Source organism: Aythya marila (genome assembly GCF_965140915.1).
Source record: "Aythya marila genome assembly, chromosome: Z".
NCBI lineage: Eukaryota > Metazoa > Chordata > Aves > Anseriformes > Anatidae > Aythya > Aythya marila.
The window spans coordinates 70,397,699-70,421,435 of NC_139080.1; the positions used below are offsets into that span (position 1 = coordinate 70,397,699).

The 23,737-nt window shown below is 39.4% G+C and overlaps 1 protein-coding gene across 1 annotated transcript; it reads left to right on the forward strand.

The window, feature by feature from the left end:
* Positions 1-842: 842 nt before the first annotated feature.
* LOC309890235 (tetraspanin-36-like) lies at positions 843-1,714 on the forward strand (the record flags this gene model as incomplete). The annotated part of the gene is made up of 1 exon (XM_082783920.1): positions 843-1,714. The coding sequence occupies one exon, from the start codon at positions 843-845 to the stop codon at positions 1,632-1,634; it is 792 nt and encodes a 263-aa protein (XP_082640046.1). The 3' UTR covers positions 1,635-1,714.
* Between the last annotated feature and the right edge of the window lie 22,023 nt (positions 1,715-23,737).

Genomic DNA, 23,737 nt, shown 5'->3' on the forward strand with positions numbered 1-23,737 from the left:
CAGTTTCTTGACACATAAGGAAAAGTTAATACAGTTCTTACTGTTGATTGTATTCAGTCATTACAGCACTCAGTCAAATCACTGGTGATGCAAACTGAGGGCATGCAAATGCAAAATGGTAGGGATTTCTCATCCAGGTGTCCTGAGTAATTGAAGCTATCTACACAGAAATCTTGCTGAGTAAAAAAGGGCAAAATATTATTAACATCATTATGCCCCTCATAAAATCTAATGAGTGGTAAACGTACTGGGAAGGATAATGAGTCTGGGTGTGTGTTACCTACAGAGATTCTTGATTGAATAGCTCCACTTAAACTATTCTTTCCTTAATGACTCTGACTTGTACATTTTTTGCCATTTTGGCTAGTGCTGTAGGATTTAGAGTTGGATTACCTCTGTCATTTCGGTAGCCCAAGTGATCTGACCTAGCACTGCTGACCATCACCTTGACTGTTTCTTTAAATATAGCTCTTTAATACACAAACATTGTAATTCAACAGGTTCAGCCTCTTTCCAGCCGTGCTTCCTCTTCAAATGAAATTGCCTTCAATAACATCAGAGTCAATGACCTCTCAACGTGAAGCTTGGCACCATCCCTACTGATTTCTGCAGGCTATGCTAAGCAAGCAGTGACACGTGAATAGCTGGTGGAAAACAGACTTTATGCTGATGGAGTCTCATCAGCATTGATCCCTTGCAAGCTGATTGTGGGTGGAGACGTCATCTGTTACACCTGTACAAGTGGGGTGGAGGCCTTTCAAAAAAAAAAAAAAAAAGATGCTGGTGGTGAGGCTGCTGGTGGTGAGGCTGCTAGGGGGCTAAGCACAATGAAGAGAGTTAGGATGGTGATTTTGTCTCTGTGGCACTACGAGGACTCCTGGCTCAGGAGTTTTTCTCGCTCTCTGCTGATGGTCCTTGGTTTTCTCTTCTTGGGCTGTGCAGCAGCTCTGGCCTTTGGTGGATTTTTTGTGATCCTGTTGTGCAAGAGCTACCAGGACTTCTTTCAGGAGACTTTCTTATCTCTCCCTGGCTGGCTGGCTGTTGTAGCTGCACTTGTCCTGCTGCCTACGGGTATTTTGGCTGTTTCTATTTCTACAAAGAGCTCCCGCTATCAGCAAGGGGCTTTCATGCACTTGCTGCTTATCCTTCTTTGTCTTCAAGTGTCTTCAGCAGTTTTGGCACATCTCTATTCTATTCGGATGGCAACTGACCTGAAGAGCACGATGGGTCACCTATTCTATCAGTATAATGGGACGCACTCCCAGGCTCCTGGCAGCAGTGCTGTGGATGTGGTCCAGAAAAGGCTGCAGTGCTGTGGGGTCCAAAATTACACGGACTGGCTAAAGACAGCATTTGCTTCTTGGCATCTTCTGGCTGAAAACGCTCGTGTCCCTGAGAGCTGTTGTAAGGAGAAGTATTCTGTTTGCAAGGGTGAATTACACCAGCTGGAACAGCTTTTTCAAGAGGGCTGTTTAAGGAAGCTGGAGGACCGGTTGCATTTTGCCATGCTCTACTTGTTTTGTTGCTGTGCTGTGCTAATTGTTGTAGAGCTGTTGGCTGGTGCCAGCAATGGCATCCTCATGAGGCATCAGCCTTTCCACAACCTCCGAATTCTGGAGTCATCTACCTTCTGATCACTTTGTGGATTCTGGCAGCACTGCTGAACCTGCTGAAGGCTTTCTTGCTTCTGTTCTGTGTGGTAGTTGCATTGAAAAAAAACTTTTAAAATATATATTTGCATATAAACGTGATTGATCATTGTGTCTTTTTTTTTTTTTTTTTTTTTTCTTGAATGTTACACTACAAAATCAGTTTTCCTCCAGTTATTGTTCTACGTCTGATCAGTTTTGTTACTGGAGGTCTCAGCAGTGTGAGGAGGAGGCTGGTGGTGTGTGTCTTCAACTTGTGTGGAAACCACTCTGAGTGAGAGGAGTAGGTAGAGGCATGGCTTGCTCAGGAACATGGGAGGATGTTGTGAGGTCTTGACTTTTAGAATAAGTTTTACTCTGTAAGAATCTTGAAGTGCAATTAAAAAGTAGGCTCTTCAGACTCTTCTTCCTTTTGAAGTTTTATTTAACCCTTTCATTTTTCTTAAAGAAACCCTTCAGATAAAGATCAGTTTTTCTTTTTCCCAAGCACTTTAAAAAAAAAAAAACCACTTTTTTTTAGAGAAAGTAAATAGTATTTTCTAAAGTGGCACAATGGTGCAATCTAAACAGAGAAGATATGGTTGACAGCAGCAAAGTAAATAGTAAGAAGACATACAGCAGGAGGTATAGTTATCTCAGTAGTTGCAGAGGAGCTGGGTTTACGTGGTCTGAAATTAATGATGAGAAGGAACAGTTGTATGTTATGCCAGTGGAATGCATGAGTTCTTCTGTCATGAAAAGTTATGTGTGGGTCTTTGGTATGTTTAAATGACAGAAGCGATAGGTTAGTTTTCTTAGGTATTCTTATTTGTCCTACCTTTTTACTAAAACCTATTTTTGCCTGGCTCTGTGGGTGTATCTCTGTTCTGCGTGTGGTGAGAGAGGCTCAGTGCCAGTGTGGGGGCTGTCCAGTTCTTGTCTGTGTGAGTGCTGCTGGTGTTCAGGGAGGTGCTGGTAAAGGCTCTGTGCTGGTCTATGCAGGGTGTAGCTGTGCATGCTTGTACGTGTGTGTCTGGGAAACACTTGGGGATATGGCAGCAGCACAAGCTGCATACATTGTTGTATGTGGGTAACCTACAGGGCCTATAGCAGTACCCTGATAGACTTTACCAGGCTAGGAAACAGGGAAGCTTCTGGGTCCTGAAAACCACTGGATTGGGAAACTCTACTAACACTTTCAGTAACATCTAAATCATTATTTTTAAATACTATAACAAATGATAGGTGCTTTCTGGCAAATGTTGCACCCCAAATCACCAGATAATGGTTTTAATGAATGGGGAAAAAAGAAAAATAATCAGGACATAGGTTGGTTCTTTCAGGGTTATTAATAATTATGTGGAAACTGAATGTTGAAATATACTGGGGGGCTACTTCATATTAGAAAACAACTGTGATACTTTGATTCTATTTATTTATTTATTTATTTATTTTAGTAAAACAAAGTAGCTATTTCATTAACAATGAGCAGTTCTTCCCAGAAAGGAATCTTCAAAAGCAAGAGTTGAACAGATGTGTAACATAATTGGGAAAAACACTTCTTTCAGTTTGCTTGACATTGGATGCATACGTCAGTTAAGCCACATCCATTCATCTAGTTAAGTAATGCAGTTATGTTTTTATGGATTGTGGTACGCTGGCACAAGTGTTCTGATATGCAAAGGTATTGCTATGATGTTAGAGACATAATAAAATTGAAGTGACAGCAACTGGTGCAGTAAGAAATTGAGTTTCAGGAAAGGATGGTGGAAGAGTAGAGTGAATATGATGTCCTTTCCCCACCTGCCTTCCTTAAGGGGGATATTCTTCTCAGATCAGTTCTTATCACTTACAACCTCCTCCTTGCCAAATTTTGAACTTACAGAATTGGAAATGCCCATTTTCACTAGCAAGTGGGGAAAAAAAAAAAACAATTTCAAGGTGGTTAGAGAGAATTTCTAATGCAGATGTCCTCACCTCCTCTCCAGTCTGCTAAAAGGCCTGATCATTCATGGCTCCTATTCTTAATGTACTAAGAAAGGCAAAATTTTGTCTTAGTTATGGTTTAGTGGGGGTGGGGTGGAAAATCTCTGGGAATTAACCAGAGATTAAGAAAGAGCTTTTTAAGGATCAGTTTTGTTTTTCTGTGTGCTTGATGTCCCTAGATTTTTCCTACATTAGCAGATGTCCCTCAGGAAGATCAGATTTGGTGGTACAAACAAAAGGACAAAAGGGAGTCTGTGAAGATGCATGAGACAGGTGTATTATGGAAATGGTTATTTGTGGAGGGTCACAAGGAAAAACAATGGATTTATTAACACTTTCTGCTTGTGGTATCATAGGCACTTTCATTCTGAGTAGTTGCTTCTGTATAGGAGTAACTTTTTTAAAAAAATAAATGATATTTTAATCAATTGTATTGTATTTCTGTGCTGTAAGGTACATAAGTCCTCGGGTACTATAGTGCAATATATACATTGCATGCTTCATTCTGAAAGAATCTCCAGATGTTTTTCATAATCTGTGTAAATGAGCATCTGTGCAGGCAGCAGGTGACTTACACTTGATACTTCCAGAAATTGTATCGTGGGTTTGAAGGGAAGAAACTGATGTTCAATGCAAAGCTGGAAATATATGCTGTGATTACTCTTGTACTGAGTACACCTAAGCCTGTATATTCCATGTGTGAGTTGATTTCATTGTGGTGTCTGTCTTCTTAAAAGGTAACAGTCAGAAAGTCAAAATTAATGCTTATAGGTAAGTCATCACTGCAGTCCTTCACCGACCTTTTTCCAGTATGCCTCTCTTGGACTGAACCACTGAACTTGGCAGAGAGAACTGGCCGCAGCTTTACAACATGGCTTTTTTGAAATTGATTGCTGCTTTCTGACTCCTTCACATTTCCAGATGGTGAGCATATTGAAATTATACCATTTCTTTGTGTTTCTGTCTGCATGTTGGTCTTTCTGTCTTCCTTTCAATGCCCTCTTTCCTCCACCACACATTGTTTTCCTTACGCTGAATGTTGGCTTGTTTTAACTCTGGGCAGAACATATTCCAGCTTCTGGAATGATGAGTGGTCTTCCTCATGTCTATTGTCTTTTTTGGCTTAAAATTAATTTATGTATTGCAAACAGAGAGCTCTGTCCTTTGCTAGAATGTGCGTGAAGACTCAAGTCCCCCCTGCCTTTCAAAGGTATTATTGCTTAAAATTACCCTTTAATTAAAAACAGAAGTTATAGATTTGATAGTCTGGTTTGGTTTTTGGTTTGGTTTTGTTTGCTTTTGCCTGTTGAGTGAACCAGGAGGTCATAGTGTTATGCCACATGTTTTTTCTTAGAAGTCAAGCTGGATGTTCCCCACTAGTTAGAAGAGATTATCTGCAACAGCTAAGTGCCTGTCCCTGCCCTCCCAAACCTGGGGTATTTTCTATAGAACAACACCAACAGTCAGGCCTTTGCCAATATCTGGCAGCTGTTACTTCAAACACCAAGAAGAAATCCTATTGTCTATGACTGTCTCTTGAGCCAAATGGCTCTTTCAAAGCAGTGGAACATTTTCTGAGCACATGTCTGAGAGCGAGAATGTTGCCAAGTTGACATTTATTTGGTGACTGAAGCATTCAAGATGAAAGACGGTGTCATCTATTGTTAATATTTTTAGGTGTCAGAAATCAGTTTTTATTCTGAAGGCTCCCCCTGCCCCCCTTTTCTTTTTTTATTGAACAACAAAAAAATGAGCTTTCTGTTACTGCTTTCTCTGTACAGTACCTCACTGTGGAAACATAACCTAGTTTTCCACCTAGATATGCAGTTTTAGTGAAGAGCAGAAAGTTCCTACACTGAGTTGAATTATGTCACTGTTGCGCTGATAAACCACTGTACTGGATTTAGCTGCCGTAGAGTTTGTTTTCTTCATAGTAGCTTGTATGGTGTTATATTTTCTATTAGTGATGAACTGTTTTGATAACACACTGATGTTTTAGTTGTTGCACAGCTGTGCTCACACAGAGCCAAGGACTTCTCAGTTTCTCACACTGGGGGTGCACCAGGAGCTGGGAGGGGACACAGCCAGGACAGCTGGCCCAAATGGACCACAGGGATGTCCCCTACTGTGGGGTGTCATGGTTGCCAATGCAATGTGGGGAGGAGCTTACCAGGGCTGCTGCTAACTGGGGACTGGCTGGGTGTTGGACTGTTCTTGGTAAGCAATAGCTTTCTATATTCCTTATTTGTTTGTTTATTTATTACTAATTAAACTGTCTTTATCTCAACATGAGTTCTCACACTTCTATCTTTCTGATTCTCCTCACCCTGCTGCAGGGAGTGAGTGGCTGCATGGTGCTGAGCTGCCTCATGGGGTTAAAACACAATCACGGAAGTTAATTTTGTAATGATAAGTGAATGTGCATTTGCAGTTTCACACCTTAAGCTGCAGAAAGATGGTTGCACTCACCTGGCACAAAATTTGTGTGAAGTCAGCACTAAATCCAGGTGGGGATGCTGGAAAAGAAGGATGCATGAGAGAAACAAGTCAACATGAAGCACATTATTATTGTTACCAGAGCTAAGTGAACGGTATGGTTTTTCTTTTTGAAGAATTATGTTGTTGGTTTGAAAAAAAAAAAAAAAAAAGATTTAATCTTTTTCTTAATGCATGAAAGATGAAGGCAGAAGGTTGGCTGAGGATGAATCTAGGAGAAAAATAAGAGGTCGTTAAACCAACCTATTCATTTATTCCTTTCAGTATTTGTCACTGTTCTATATGTTTCTCAAGTAAGAATATTTCCCCAAATTACCTGTGTGTGTTTCAGAGGGAATATTTGAATATACTGTATGTAATTTGTGTATAGGTATGCATAATTACAGATTGTCTACAAATATTATTGTAGAATCTTCCATGTCAGTAAGTGAAAAGATTGACATTCAGCCTGTAGCAATAGGTAAATAATTGTAGTACTTCAGAGTGCTTTGGTGACCTACCTAGACTTGGATTAAAAAGATGAAAATGGCTACTACATGAGTTATGATCTCATTCAAAAAAAATATTTCTATTTCAAGAAGCTTCAAATGGTAGCTGTAGACTACTGGACATATTCAAGATACTTGCATATAGGAAATCTCTCATCTGTCTATTCGTTCTGAGTCATGTCAGTTAGTGTCTTATAATAATTCATTAGAAGCAGTCATCGTGTTTTTTAATTGAACTTCAAATTGTTAATATCTTACCATGATTTCTGCATTACTTTCTACAAAGATTCACTAGAACTCAGCTTTGTTCATAAAGGTAGGAGGATTGGAGGCTTGCAACTACATTAATGAAATGAGTTTTGAAGCTTTTTTTGGTTTACAGTCTAAAAAAAAAAAAGTAATCTCTGAGAAAATTCCTTTCAAAGAATCATGAACTCAGTAAGCCCTTTAAACAATGCAACCTTTTAATCCATCCCTTCAGGCTTTTTGCTCTGTTGTCTTTAAAAGGCCATTTCAGACATAAACAGGTACCAGGAGCCTAAGATTACTATTTACTAGATCCTCAGGCAAACCATAACTAATTTCTGGCTAGTAGAACTGAGATTAGGATTTCTGTGCATGGGAAAGATGCATTGGGGGTGAAGAAAAAGGTAGCTCTTCCCAAACATTTCTGATTTTGAGTTTCTCATCTGCTTCCTTTGGACTAGGTCTATCCATGTAGAAAGCTGTATTAGGACATTTAGGAAAGTGTGTCTACGTGCAGAACCTCCAAGTAGAGAAATTCTTCACCTTTAAACTTACAAAGCTTAAGCAGATTAGACTGAATGCATCCTCAGATCTTCATGTAGCAAGAGAATTGTTTGTCCATGTACAAGGCTAACTTGCACCTACATAGAGGTGCATATAATTTTAATTTACAGTGGAGTAATGTCACTAGATAGTTCAGGACAGCTTCATCCCTCCATCTTCTCAGCTTCCTGTGTGATCACAAGCTGTTCACCCAAAAACTTGGTGATACTGAGTTGGTCAACTTTGAAATCTCACCTGCTGAAATCCTGCAGTGAATTCGAGATATTTTCAGAAATCTTCCTGGGATTTTCTACATTTCTTTGTTTAGAACTGACACCTAAATGCTTCCCTGCATACTTTGAGAAGAAGATGGGGAAATCCATTGTGTTATCTGGACTCATTGACTTCACCAGAAACTGAAGTATATCGAGAGTTTCTGGGGTTTAGATTCTCACCTTTTAAATAATTCTTTCAAAACATTCAGCCTGCAGGGCTGGGCTAAGTTCCTCCCTGCACAGTGGAATTACACTGGATAATAAAAAAGCTGAGAGGAGAAATGAGACTCAACACTTAAATCTTGCAATACCAGCCTGGAAGATGACAAAAAGCGGCCTATTTTGTGATCTAAGAAGTACAGAGAATGAGCTGAACTACTTATTCAATTATGTCAAACGATCTGCATTCATTTATTAAATGATGTAAAGTGAAATTAAATTAGAGCAAGTAAGTGATTACATTATGTAAAGCAATTTTTTAAACTGGGTAATGTGATCACCCTTCATTTATTACATTAAGTTCAGAATATTGGATATTGGTGCTGCTATTAAATTCATGAACATGCTTAAAATGATGGACTAGTTAAAACAGTTCATGGCTGTTCACTGTTCTAGTGAAATGGCTTTTCATATTTCTTCTCCAGTATTGGCTATTGATACAGTGTTACTATCACTTTCACAGTGAAAACCAAGGTTTTAATGTATTTTTAGAGCAACTGTTTATAGATAAAATATTGTAAACTTTACCTGCAGACATTGCTTGTAAGGGGCTGAAAACTAGCAGATAAAATACATGACCAGCAGTTTAACTGGCAGGGAGGGAGGAGAGGAGAACTGGGTCTTAAAACTGCATACTTATTAGAAATATACTAACATCTTATGGAAAGGTGTTTAATTTTTGAGACTGGATTTTCTACTTTTTAAATGGATGGGATGAAATCATTTGCTTGATCACTAGACTGGAAATTTTCTGCACTGTTGTAAGGAAGAATAAATCTATGCAACCCAGTTGTCTACACACGTTTTGTAATTGTGTACTGTTTTGCTACCCTGTTTTCTTGTGTTCGTACTGGACTTAGAATCATTTTCTTTTCTTCCTATCTCTTTGGATTGCTCTGCCTTCCAATCAACTGTTCATGTTGTAGAATTGGGTTGGAGGTAATGAAAAATATTAGAAATAAGATCCATTATTAAATCAGCTTATTTCCTCACAGTACTTAAAGGGAGAATATTTCTCTAAGGACTCAAATACCAATTTCTTGTTGAAATTCAGGTATCCTTGTTGCCAGGACATTTTAATGTCTTAGAGGATGTATTCTCAGTGAACCAGGTGCAGAACTCCATAGAGTTTTCTAATGAATCTAATTGTGCAATTTAAGACTAAAGAAATAAAATGTGAGATGCTCAGTATTTGCGGAGTTGTGTGGGAGAAAACACCATTTCAAACAGTAAGTTACTGCAGAAGTGGCACAAAATTTCACACATATAGAAAATAAAGCTGATTTAAGTATGTCTGGAAGAGTTATTTGTACTACTTGGAATATTTTCCTTGGCTGATAGAAGTTAGAAACTGGCTATTTATTTATTGGCCAGGATTTTGATTCAGGAATGAGCTGGAATGTCTGTTTGAATGGCCTCTGTGACTTAAAGACAAGCTTCTTTTCTTTCCAGGGCAGTTTGATCTGGATGAAAAATAGTCCAAATATTCATTGAAGTTGAAGAGACCACATGAAGATAAGAAATCGAACAGCAGATGCAAAAGGACTGTTAATTGTTGGGTTCTAATTGAGAAAATACTAAGAGAAATGTGAGATAGAATAAAATAGTGACAAATATGCAGAGTGAAACACAAAAATAGGAGGAACATTTTTATCTCTGCTTCAGTAGTAGTACAGTTAATTACAGTTAAAGTGAAAATGAAATGTTAAATGCGGAATGGTATTGCTGTAAGAGCTGCTGAAATAGAATGGAATCATTGGGGTTGGAAAAGACCCTTGAGATGACCAAGTCCAACCAACAATCTGCCCTACCATTGCTAAGCTATGTCTCTAAGCACCATGTCCACACATCTTTTAAATATCTCCAGGGGTGGTGACTCCACCACCTCCCTGGCCTGCCTGTGCCAATGCTAATGCCTAACCACGTTCCTAATTCTTCCTAACATCCAATCTAAACCTGCCCTGGTCCAGCCTGGGACAGTTTCATTTTGTCTTGTCACCTGAGAAAAGAGACTGACACCCATCTCTCTGTAACCTCCTTTCAGATAGCTGAAGAGAGCTATGAGGCTTCCTCTCAGCCTCCTTTTTTCCATACTTAGATAACCTGTCTCCCTCAGCTGCTCCTTAAATTTCTAGCCACAGGCTGACTCTGATTTAGCATGGTTTGAGTTTATTATCTTTCCAAGGAAATTTTGTTTTAAGGCTTTAAAATGATGAGGTTCAACATTTATGTAGGAAAGTATATGTAAATAATCTTTTATATATAACAATCTGCATTTTTCTTATGTATTTTGTCAAATAAATCAACATGTGGCAGATAATCTGTAAGTGGAAGTGCAAAGTGTTTGTAAGCACCTTGTTTAGCTTTGTATTAAACCACAGGAAAAAAAAATAGAACAATGTACACTCAGCAGGAAAAAATATTGAAATGAAAACTCGGATTATATAGTGTATGTGAACAATGACAATGAAAAATGATGGCTATTAAAGAAATGTATCTTAATGGTTTCAATAGTTAGATGCCTCTTTCATGCAAATTTATAGCCATTATTATCTCCTGGCATAACCAGAGAATCAGAATAGACTTTCAGCAATTGATGACCCTAACTTATTGCTATGAACTTGTGCAATATAAAATTAATTAATTTATGGAAATATTTGCACTGCCTTGTATAAATGGGAGAAAATCAGGAAAATAAAGGCATCACTACCATCTGAGCTAATAAGGTCTTCTATAGCATCACATTGTCCTGAGTGAAAGATTGTGTCATTAATCTCAGCAACCGGAAAACGCCTATGATGGCATAGGAAGACGCCTATGATGGCCTGAAGGACTACTCCAGATGCAGTGGAAAAGATTTTAAGGTAGGAATGGGTCAAAGCAATTCCTACACTTGTGCAGTGAGGGCCAAGAAAGTCCAGGCCTTGCTGAAATTGCTTCTGCCTAATTTTTCCCTTTTTAGCATGTAACTAGTATGTGGTCAGGATGTTCTGAGCTTCAACATCTACCTGTTCTCTGGTGGCATATGCATATGGTTATGACTGCTTGGGGGGAAGGGTGGTTTCCATCCTTCACTTTATTAAGAGCTTTTGGAATTGTTATTTTTAATTTTTAATTTTTTATTTTTTATTTTTTTTTTTATTCTTATGTGAAGTCAGCTTGAATTTATCAGAGCTTCAAAATGAAAGGAAGGAGTCATGTGGATCTAAATAGAAGCAAAACTGGTTTCATTACCAATAATACATGCTATAAAACCTTTTAGACTGAGGAAGACCAGAAGGCATTTTTTCTACCCAGATATCTCAGGTACCCGAAGAAAACATCTATTGGCAATATACTCCTAGGCTGATAAAAGACAATGCTGAAGGGTTGGCATACTTTCATCATTGTACCCATTTGGTACAATGTCCCTGTCCTTTAATCATATGATTAACACACAATTGGTTTTAAGTCTGGGGCACAGTGGCTCTCTGTCAATTGCTGATGGTGCTGCATGTCCTGTCAGACCAGCTGCTAGATTCAGCACACAGTTGCAGAAATATGACTCCTGATGCCATGCAATAGATCAGTAGTTGATTAGACTGACAGCAGCAAAACGAAGCACTCGGTTCTACTTTATGTGTTTTATTCGGGGAGGAGAAGAAAGGAATTTTGCATATTTCTTCATTAAAATGGACTTTTCATCCTGCATTAGGCAAAACTCCAGGGAAACAACCTTTCCCCACCCTTAATTAATCCAGAGAGTGAACATGAGAATGACTAGACAGATGGGATATAATTTGAGTATGGAAAAATTGTCATCATCCCTCTTTAATTAGTGTTATAGGATGGCTCTCTTCAGATATAAGTAGATATGACAAAGATGTGTTTCACATATTCAAGAGGGTAATTAAACTGCCACATGCTCAAACCAATATACATACAGACCTGATTAAAAAACTGAATTCAAGAAAACAATGATGGATGAGCTTTTAATGCACATGGGTATTAGAGAATCAGAGAAGGGAGGGCTGTGAAAAGAATTGTTTCAGTTCATGGCTGTGAAGACAAAAAAAGGGGGGGGGAGGAAATATATTAAATTTATAAGAGGGAAAGGCTATAAGGAGGAACTGGGGACACAGGAGGATAAATTCATGCTATAGAGTTTAAAATAATGCTTTCATTACAAAGAGAGATGAGAGCAGGCAGACTGTACTAGTCATCAAACGAAAACATACCTCTCTGAGTAGCTATGCAGTATGTGCCATACAGACTGCTTTTTCACCTCCAGATCATATGGCTGCACCTTGAGATCAGGGTGGTAGGTTAGGAATGTATATTTCTGGAGCTGAATTTAACTTTTGCACAAAGGCAGTGCTACAGCAGGGATGAAAACTAATTTTATCATTTGTTTCTGCCTTACTGCTTGACAGTGTTTTGACCCAGCTTGTTTCACCACACTAGAAATATGTATATGTCCTTCTTATGTAAACGGCAAAGTTTTTGCTGACCAAACTCTCAATGTAGCCTGCTTTCCTCTGGCAAGCTCTTGGTGGACTCCTGGGAAGAGGACCTGATCAGGAGAAGGAGCCTGCAGGACTTCTGCAGGCAGGCTGCATGCCCAGGGGACACTGCTCACCTGCAGGTCTATCATCATGTGCAAACTCTGGCCCTGGGGCTGCTCTGTCCATAAGACTAACCTTGAAATTGTTTGGCATTCAGTTTCCATGTTCTCTCACTGTCTTTGCAGAATGACTGTTGTGACTCCAAGTCACAGAAAAGCTGCCTAATTGCACTGAAATGACATCGAAATAGCATATTGCTACAACACTGGAAAGGTCTTGGGATGAGCTTGGTAGGCAAGTGAGGTAAGGGAAAGGAATGCTTAAATATATTGCTATTTCCTGACAAAATATTGCAGAAGTCTTTTTTACATGTAAGAAAGACAAAAGAAAAACTTACATACCAGTTCTACTGCCACCAAAAGACAGTATGCCAAACTGTGTCTACTTAAAATGGTATCTCCATTTGCCCGTGTGTTATGTGGGAAGTGATACTGCTGTTGCCTTATCTGTGGGCTGTAACAGGAACTGAAGCAAAAAGTAAAGTATTTGCATCTCCAAAGAGGCTTCCTCATCCAGCTCTATTGGTATTTTCAGCTTCAAATCAGTTTTGCTCCTATTGTGAATCTCGTCTCATCTTGTCACTTCACATTTTTTTTTTTTACTTCTTTTTAGGTGAATACTACTCACTAGAAGATAAATGATGCTTCCAGACAGATACTTAGGCTTACTTTTGGCTGTGTACCTACATCCTTGGTAGAGTGGCACAGCTAATACACGACTTTGATGTTTTTTTCCTTCATGACATTCTACTTTGTTGTAAGATTGTACCGTCAGGAAACAGCTCTTAGGTTCATTTATTTTAGCTTGGTCACCTCCAAATGAGATACATAGTTGCATTTTGACAGCACAAATGGCTTGGCACTTAATATATCTCGAACTCTATCCATCCAACTGAAATCAGTACCCATTACAGCTTGGAGCCTGGTTTAAATAACTAAAGTAGTATAGAAGATCCTTGAAACCTGCATCAAATAGAAATTTCAACTCTAGCCACTCAGCCAGCAGATTTGCCCTTTTATTTATTTCCTGCCACTTTCATTATGATTTATTGTTCTCTATATAAATAATCCCTGTACTGTACCCGTAGAGTCATTTCATTTTTAGGAGATAGAAATCATTCATTTCCTGCCAAAGAAGGCTCATAAAACAATATATTGACAATTACAGACAGCTGAGCTGGTGATTATGAGATTAATTATTGTTGTGAGTGCTGGTGTTTAGCAGCTTCAGACTTCTAGCTCTGGTACAACGGGCGTTTGCTGTGGGCAGCAGGCATCTGTGAGAAGAGCACCACAGTGGCGGGTGGATGGGAGGTCAGCACCACCCTGCAGGTCTGTGCTAAGGACTCGCAGCCCTCATCCAACTTGACAGTATCACAGTGTGCTTGGTCTGGGATTTGCAGCTGATGGCTTCCTGACAGCTGATGCTTTGTGAAAGGAGCTCCAGTACAGTCTGGGTTAAGCAGCGTCTCTGAAAGGGAGTCTCTGTGTTTTATGGGCAGGTGGGAGGCTATTTTCACTTCTCTTCATGGTAGGTTATTCAGGATATCTCATAACTAGCGGTGACAGTTTGGCTTTCCCTTCAGCCATCATGAGAATTTAAGGTTGCAACAACTGTCATAAGAAAATACTGTGCCGAAAAACCAGGCAGTCTCTCAGATATTTTGGACCACATGCTGGTCTGTGATGACACTAAAAACACTCTGTAAAGGAATTAGAGGAAAAAACAGCGAAGTAGCAAAAGAACCTGAACAATTTGCAATCTTTCTGAAGAGACAAAGCTTTCTAAAGTTGTTACAGCTGAACTTCCTGGGGTTCATATAGCTAAAATATTGGAGCCCCAACAGTCCCGGATGCATAGACAATTTTTTCTTTAAATGTTTGAAGCTAATTTGGCTCATTTTAATGGAGAAATATTAGGAATCAGTATTTGCAGTTGTTTAGCTGATCTGTATGGGATGTGGCAGGCCTGAGCAGAAAAATAACTGCAAGTAGCTGCAGCCATGAATCTCTGCAGTCTTGGAGTGAGCACAGCCAGGTTTGCCAGAAAGAAAAAAGCACCTGTAGTTGTGATATCCATTCCAGAGACTAACTTTCTGGTCATCCTGAAAGCAGTTTCAGTGAGCACAGTGAACACTACTCCAAAAGCCAAAGTAGCGAAAATTTAAGTGCAAGTTTTCCTATTTCTTATCAAATAAGAGAGCTGTTTAAGATTTCTGCTTTTCAATACCCATGAACTCCTTGCTCTCACAGCAGCGGTGGGTGTTCAAGACAGGGGAGAACCTGCAGACAGTTCATGTTTTGTTGCAGAGGAGGTGACACTGAGCACAGCCATGTGGCCACACCGTGGGGCAACCCAAAGAGACATGTCTCAGACACTCCTTTAGATGTGCACCATGCTGCTGGAAAGAATGGCTGAGAAAAGGCTGCAGTACATGGAGTACTTGGTGGCAGGGGACCCAGCCAAAGACACAATAGGCGTGGATGTTGCCCAAATTATTCACTGAGCTGACTGACCCAGTGGAGACTTGCCTCTGGGGCTGAGTTATGTTGTGTGCCCAGTACACCATCATAGCATGCAGACCCATCAGTGCCCTGCGACGGATAGCTTCCCAGAGCTGCAGTTTGAGAGAATTGTGCACAGAAGTCATACTGTCCTGGTGAAATCCCAAGATACTCCATGTATGAGGGCACCTCAGGGAAAATTAGGTTGGCTTGTCAACATATGGCAACTGCCCAATTGTATGTGACTGAGTGGAAACTTAGTGTTTAAGGAAATTGAAATCTAGAATACTTCATCAAAACTGGCAGGCTGGTGCCTCAAATTGTATTTTGTTTCTGTGGGTATCAGAGCATAAAGTCAGTATTGTTATATTTAACATTCCTAATGGCTGAAAAGTTCATTATGAATGATCTTAATGCAACCTTTAAAATGCTGTAAATGTCATAGTTTTTACCATTTCTTTTCTTTAACCTATATAATTGCCAAATAAAGCATTATGAGCCATTTAGGTGCTTATTACATTTTGCTAAGGCTGGCATTTGATTTATCAAAAACTAATTATGAAGGGATTTTGCTGGGGAGCCAAAGCACACGATCTCTGGGGTGGCTGCCAGAGAAATGGTTTAGCGAGCGTGAGATGCCGCAGACAGTTCCAGGAGCTCTACCTTGGTCACTGGTTTCATGTGGACTGGAAGAGATTTGTGTCTGACATTTTAAACATGCAATGCAAGACGAGTAATAGTGTTCATGCTAAGGAAATGCAAATTAACAGTGAAGAGCACATCCCTCTCTCCTGCTCCCTTTTTTGAGTGACATAGAGGTGCCCATGCAAATGCATTCCTGTTAGCAGCACTGAGGAAGAGATCTGCGAAGTTTCATATGGCTAAACTTCCTTTCTTTCTGGAGTGTTTGGGTACTGCATAAAGCTGCAAAAGTCTTTTGCTGTCCCACTGACAGGCAATGTTTACACATGCACTCTTACGTGAAGTCCCACACTAAGCTGTGTTAAAGTGATTCAACTACAATGGGAGGAAACTGCCAAAGTTCAGCCTCTGCGGCCATTCTGCCATTCTGCACCTGTCGTTTTGCTCATCAGCACAGCAGTGGTATTTGTCAGATAATACCTTCTGCAATCTTTAAGAATTCATGCAACTGTGGAGGTCTTTTTTTCTTTTTTCACATTCTTTCTTTATAGCTGAAACCTCACTTTTGAAACTAAAATCTGGCCTATTTTAAAAAAATGTGTTTTCAGATACTACAACTAGTTTTTTTTTTTTTTTTTTTTTTTTTTTTCCCATCTAAAAATATTTTCCCACTGGCAGGTGAAAATTTCATATGACCCATGGGAAAATGACAACCAAGTCCCAGTTATTTGCATGGTCTCTTGGTTTGTCTCCTTCAAATTCTTTTTGGATTTCCTGAGCCTTTGCTGCACTGCATAAGCATGTGGCTTAGGATGCCATAACTGGGGATGGTGCATACCAAAAAAAATGACCTTTTATTTAATTTTTAATTTTTCTTTTTTGAAAGGTGCTTTACCTTCAGGAAGACATTTGCTTGAAATTTCTCCACTTTAGTTTCTGTCCTTTAAAGCTACAATTCATTTTTATATGTGAATACATTATATGTAAGCCAGAAATACCCTTATTAAGTACAAAGTTGTATTCCCAAAGTTGGGACAGTCATAACAGAAGGGTTTTTAGGGAGAGAGTGGGAAGAAATTTCCCTTTAAAATGTATAATCTTATTCAAAAACATCTCAGTAAAGTGTTTTATAGTTTCCCTCCCCATCCCAGGCTATATCTGGCCAGGATTACACATCATTCCAAACTGAAGAAGAATAAACTTGCTCTGTGAGATCCCCCTGTTTCCATGTTACTCTTTCCAAACCAAGCAGCAATAGTTTGCCTACCTTCATTTCCAGAGGCATCTGAAAAGGGTTTTTTCTTTGAACGACTGCCTCTTAAGCTAATGAAAGAAACAGTAATAAACTATATTTTCTCATCTGGAAGGACAATGCTGGAAACGTTGCAGGAGAGCGAATTAAAATGTGACAGATTTTGGTTATGATTTACCTGGGGTCTGCTGAAGTGGAAGTGCACAAAGAGTAAGTGCTCCTTGCTCTGAGATGTTCAGGATTTAGCACTGGCAAGACTGGAGAGAGGGGACAGCTTTGCAGGTATACGTAAAGGAGGGGGACCAGAAACCTGTGACAGCTGGGCATCACTCTGCTTCCTCCTCTGTGCTTCCTGTGCCACCCACACCAATCTTCACATCCATCCACATGGGTGGCTAAGGGTGGAAAAGGGGAATAACTACAGCAGCCAGCAGGATGCCCCCAAATAATAATGAATGCTGTTGGATCTACAGATAGGAGGTGAAATGTATTATACTTTAATGCCCTATCTGAAGTCATGAAGCAGAATATCTTGTCATTATCTTCATAATCTCATTCTTTGTAAAGAAGAATAATCCAAAAATGAGTAGAAGTATTTTGTTGCATTCAAGCACCATTTTACAAAGTACTTGGCATAAATTTCACTTTCAGTTAAATGTGAATGGAAGAGCTTACTTAAATTGAGTAGTACTTGTCACTGATTTACAAGTGCTGAAGTCTTTCTGAGCTGATTAACGGTATTATTTCATTTTTGGTCATTTGAAGGAACCCTGTTAATAAAGGATATTATCATGGACTGTAAACATTTCAGAGGAAGTGGGAGTATTTATTCACTTTAAAATCAGTTCCCTCGCCTGATAAATTGAGAGTAATTATACTGCATGACAGACTTAGCCAGTGTATCTCTGTGCTCTGTTGAAGTAGTTTACAGGCCAGCTGAAGTTTGATTATCATGGAAGAGGATATATGAACTACAGTACATGAACTACTGCAAAGAGGCAGTGTGGAGAGTTTTTTTTTGGTAGGAAAAAAAGGTGTTTTGAGAGAAAAAGGGATTTTTTTTTTTTCCAATTTATAATTTGTGTTGTATACATTTCCCTACTGAAAGGAAAAACAATATCGTAAAAGCATCTTAACTCTCAACTGAATCATTGAACCCTAGTTCTGATCAATGCCATGGAAACCAGGACTGTCACAGCACCAGCAAACAGCAGAGCTTCAGCAGAATCCACTGTACGCTGCATAATGTATAGCTTTTTACCATCTTGTTGATTTTGGCACCAAAGTTCTTTACATAAAATCAGAATTTAGTACTTATGGACATTAGGACAGTGTTAACAACAGTCTAACCTTTAAACCTTTGCTAAACTACTTAGGTTTACAGAAGCTTGTTTCAGGAGCTCATCAGTGGGAGCTAATCCAGTGCTGTCCAAATGTGTGTCCCAGTGGTGATGGCTATCACTTGTACACTGCAGTGTGGTTGCTCCCACTGGTATGGGATGCCAGAACACAGAGAACTTTAGCTGAATGAAAGCTGTAGGTTTTCAGCACCTAATGGGCTGAAGACTGGTCAGTCTGGGATAAAACTACCCGTGGTCAGACTGGTTGCCCACCGTGTTGCTGGATGGCAGGCCCAGTCTTGCAGCTATTGGTCATGACTGCACCCCTGTGCTTTTTTCAGGGATGATACATAAACATTAATATTGCTTAAGGGATGGTGTAAATGAACACATTCCTCTATTCTCCATGCTGGTAAGAGTAGGAAATCAACATCAACATGGTGAGTGAATTATGGGAGGTGGTGCTGCATCTCTGCAGTGCAGCATCTGCAAGATGTGAGCTGTTCTGGGATCTCAGCTGAACAGGGTTAAGACCTGCACTGAACATTTCCATCAGATCCTTCTCATTGAAAAATGGTATTCAGCTTAATAAAACATTTCTGAATAAGTTAAGACTTTAAAATTATTTATTAATTATATTTGTTATTAAAAAGCATTAAAAAAATGCATTTTCCGTTAAGAACTTCAATTAAGTGAAAACAGGATAAAACTTCAAGCTTTTCTCCAGTTCTTGTAGCTGGGTCATGACAGCTGTATGTTTGGCTGGCGCTTCTCTACAACATGATTTAATAGATAGATGGAGCAGCCTGCACCCCACTATGGACTGTCAGCTTGCAGGGACATTACAGAGGGTCTCAACCCTCTGGGGACACCAGTGGAACAGTATAGAGGGGTGTCTAGAAGTTTGTAGGTGCATCTTAGCATTAGTACCTAGACTTGTTGGTATTGATATTGAATGTATAGTTCACTGGGTGCTGGCCACATGTGTGCTTCTAACAAATGACTGCTTCAAATTAAACTGTGTGAATTGATCAGCTTTTCCCAGTGAAAACATGCATGTATATATTGGAGAAATATAATTTCTGATTTTACTTATTTACGCCAGCTAATCATATAAAATCCATAGTAATTTCCTCACTACAAACCTAGTACCTCTACCTAAAAAGTCCCTATTTCCAAGTGTATCTGTACCTGTATCTCTTCTGTCTGTTTCTCCACCTGTTCTGCCATGTGCTTCTAATAAATAGGTGACTGGAATTAAACATGCTAAACCCTATCCATAAGAATAGTTAGAGAGAAAATCTATTTATTCTATGTTCATAACACAACATTCCACTACCCTTCATTGATGCTGTCTCCCCTTGTTAGAGCAGACCCACAGGTCCCCACCTGGCTACTGTCAGGCACTGCCCCACATCCCTGGGAGTGGGTGCAGGGCTGATGTGTCACATGAGGGCTCTGGGATAAAACTGGTTTGAACCCACATGGACCGATAGCGTACAGACCTTTACTGCAAGTGTAATATTGTTTCCTATGCTCTGTTTCCTACTAGAAACTCTTCTCTTTGAAAATCCTCATTTGTGCACCTACCGCCTTTCTGAGAGATGTATACTTACCACACAGGAGAGAAAAGAGACTAGTAAGTGCTGTGCAGCCAAATGCACCCATAAGCAACCCTGAATGCAATTGATTATTTCAAATTTGTTGTGGTTCTTTTCACTTCACCTAACACTGGTGAGATGTCTCTTGATAAATGGAAGCTGTCTGTCTGTTTCTTTTGCCTAGGAAAGAAGGCAATAATCCCATTTGTTATTTTCTGCTTTGTTTACTGCAAATAGTTATTTAAGCAACAGCAATGAGCAGAAACAATGGCTTTCCTTGACTTGTAGAGTTAGACAGCATTGGTTTTCTACTGCCTTTGGCAAAGCTGAAGTAGTAAGTGGAACAGATTCGAATGCTCAAATGTTACGCTTGTGTGCAGCCAGCCTGGATGCCACTGTGGAAAGCTTATGGTGCATTTAACTGCGACATTGCTTCACTTGCCTGCTTCTTTTGTTTGTTGGAATGGCTGGATGAAGAGTGTGTCTGGATTTTGATGGCAGATGAAAGAAATTACTGAAAGCCTCACAGCAAACGCATGGGGAATTTGTTTTAAATTCTAAGGAAAGCCAGCAAATCCGAACCGGTACACCTCATTAATCAAAACAGGAATTTAGAAATCTTAGTACATTCATTGTTTATCTTGCAGCCTACATTAAAAAGATTCCAGTGTACATCTCTGTGGCACGCTTTCTGTGAGATATGCTGTCCATCAGTGGCCCCTCTCAGCCTTTGCTCACAGTAGAACTAACTTTTTACCATCGGATACTTTCCTTGCAGGCTAACAGCTTTTGCTTGATGCGCTTGAAATATATGGATGTAGCACAGAAGTTTTTGCTGACTTTATGTACACAAGCTGGCACATAGATTACTATCCTGGTGGCTCTCCTAAGTGCAATATAGACTTCTACCATGGGCAACAGGGAAAGTAAGTGTTGGGACCCTCCAGTCTGTGTCTGGTCCCTATAGACAATAATTTATGGCCATGGGACTGTTGTGATCAGCGCCCATTTCAGAACTTCTGTGCTCTGAAACAAAGCTTGTGTGTTGCAGTGCAGCAGGGAACAGCACCAGCTCTGGACTCTGTTCTTCCTGGCCTTTTCCCACTCAGTATAGTTTAATGAGTCTTTTTATTGCCTTCTGTGTTCATCTGATCAGACTCAAACCCTCAGCTTATAACTCTAAAATATCTATTTGCCCGAACTGTACTCTACAGAGAGTTATTCTTATGTGGTGGCTATGAAAACTGATGACAGTGCTTGTGACCTCTCAGTGCAATTGCAATACAAGAGATTCAATTAAATCTGGAGCTCATTAGCTTAAGTCATCAGCTCAAATGGTCCCAGGTTAGTGGTCTTAAGCTTGTGACTTTCTGATTATTCTTTGGTGCCCAATGAGTTTTACACTCTTGTTACAGCTCCTGAATTTTCCTATACCAAAATACCATCACAGTGGAAACAACCACGGAAACAACAGTGAGCTGAGAGCTCTGCCATCCTCTAATTTTTTTCCTGGATCTCAAATGCTGTTACTTGCATTGTGCTTTTCTGACTGGGGACTAATGCACATGATGAGTGAATGACTGGCTGACCAATGCTTTTGAAATGGGTTGCTGAAAGGTAAAGGAATGCACAGAAGCTTGCCTTGCTACTCCTTTCTTTGGTGATCACGAGACCTTTCTGGTCAGGCTATAAAACGTTTCTCTTTAGAAGACAAAAAATCTGCACTTCCTAGTATCAAAACTAAGCAAATCCTTTTTACAGTCTTCAAAAAAATAATAATTAAAAAGAAAAATTAAAAAAAGAGAGAAATGTTTTCCCCAAATGTTCTTTGAATTATGTGCCTCACACTTTGGTTTAGTGTCTTCCTAAGGCTTTGATAGATGTCTAGACAGCAAAACTTACTCAGGAACTTTGAATCCTTTTACCAGTTTCTCTATCTCTAGAACCACTACTTTTTTTTTTTTTTTTTTGTCTGTTACTTATACAAGAAGCCCCTACTTGTCAAATATGTGTTTCCTCACTGGTAGTTACCACAGTGAACTTTCTCCTGTTTGACTACATCTATTCTTCCTGGGTGCAGGAACTATAAATTTAATGCCAAAATCATCTGTCAGTTTACTGCATTCCATTTCTGTTCCCTCCACACTTGAGACTCATGCATGAATATACTGAAATACTCCAATGGACTCTTGTCATTGCTTATCACGTTACCCATTTAATTGAATTTTTTGAAGAGAAAAGTTACTCTACTGGGATGGAGTTAGCTAAAATTGGTGAAAGTGCATTGAAATGAACCCGAGAAGTTACGTTGTCTCTCCAAGACTTAAAGAGCAAGTGTCTTACCTTGATTCACATATCGAATCCTGCAGTTAGCAACTGGAGCACTTGCTGATTAAATAAACATTAAATGCTGCAGTATATGACTTCATGAATATTCTCTGAGCATCAGTGGGGGTGGGGAGGGAAAGAAATTTAACGCTGATCAGAGTTAGTAGCACATTTGCGTCATGGGTGGTCATAAATATAGTTGACTGAATTATTCATTGCAAACAACATTCATGAAGGAGCTGGCTCCTTTTCCTCTGTTCCTAGTGATTCACAGGCTTTGCCCACGTGAACAGTGTCTGTTGAGCCCCATTAACTTCATGAGGGAAGAGCATTAATTTCTGCAAATGTGTTTTACTATTGCTATGTATTTGCCAACTAGCAGAGGTTATTTTATGGGCAATTCACAAACCGTTTACTTTGACTGTCTCCCATTTAGCATTCAATGGGTGTACTTGGTCAATCTAAATGGATGACTAGAATCTTTTGAAGGCAAATAAATTTGATTCAGAACTTAAATTTTATAAAACAAGATGTTTTTATTGTAAAACTGAGGAGTGGAAAAAAGTTAATCATATTATAAAATATGTCTCAAAGCCAATAGCTGTTTTATCAACAATGTTTGTACCCCTTCTGTAGTGTTTGAACTCATACATAACAGCACTGAGAAACTGGAAATGAAAGCCAAGAAGAAAAAGTGAGATTTGTCAGGTTTTGACAGTTTTGCTTTTGTGGGGCTAGCTGAAAGCTGCTGTTCTGCAGATGAGATACAATTTCAGTCAGTTAGTGTAGTGAATGGAGCTGATCAAATTACTTTTTATGGAACAATGTTCTTGTCAAAAGTCCATAGTTTTTTTTAGAAAGAGGTAATTTTGAATGCTTCTCCTTTTACATTAAGAAACATAGAACTGCTGATTATGACTGAACTCTTTCAATTTTGAAACCTAAAAATCTTCCCATTAACTCTACTTCTATTTCACATCTCTTACTTTCTTTTTTTTTTCAGTACTACCTTTGCATGATGGATAATTAAAAAATATTTTTCCATATTCTACCTTTTTCCTCCCCTTTTTTCCCTTGTTGACTTATGGACAAGCCTGTATTTTGAAATTATCTGGTGACAGTTCACAGTTAAAAAAGGAGGAGAAACTCAGGCCTTTATAAAAATCGTTGCACAAGGAATGAGCAGTGGTCTGTGTAAGCCAGCATTGTGTGGTCAGGAAAAGGAAAAAGTCAGAGAGTTTTTGGAGCCTATTATCTTGGCGTTGTGTGTCCACAGTTATTGTATTAAAGATCATAGAATCACAGAATCATAGAATATCCTGAGTTGGAAGGGACCCATAAGGATCATCGAGTCCAACACGTGGCACCACACAGGTCTACCCAAAATTTTAGACCATGTGACTAAGTGCACAGCCCAAATGCTTCTTAAACTCTGACAGACTTGGTGCAGTGACTTCACCAGGGAGCCTGTTCCAGTGTGCAACCACCCTCCCGGTGAAGAACCTCTTCCTGATGTCTAGCCCAAACCTCCCCTGCCTCAGCTTGACACCTTTCCCGTGGGTCCTATCACTGGTGATTACAGAGA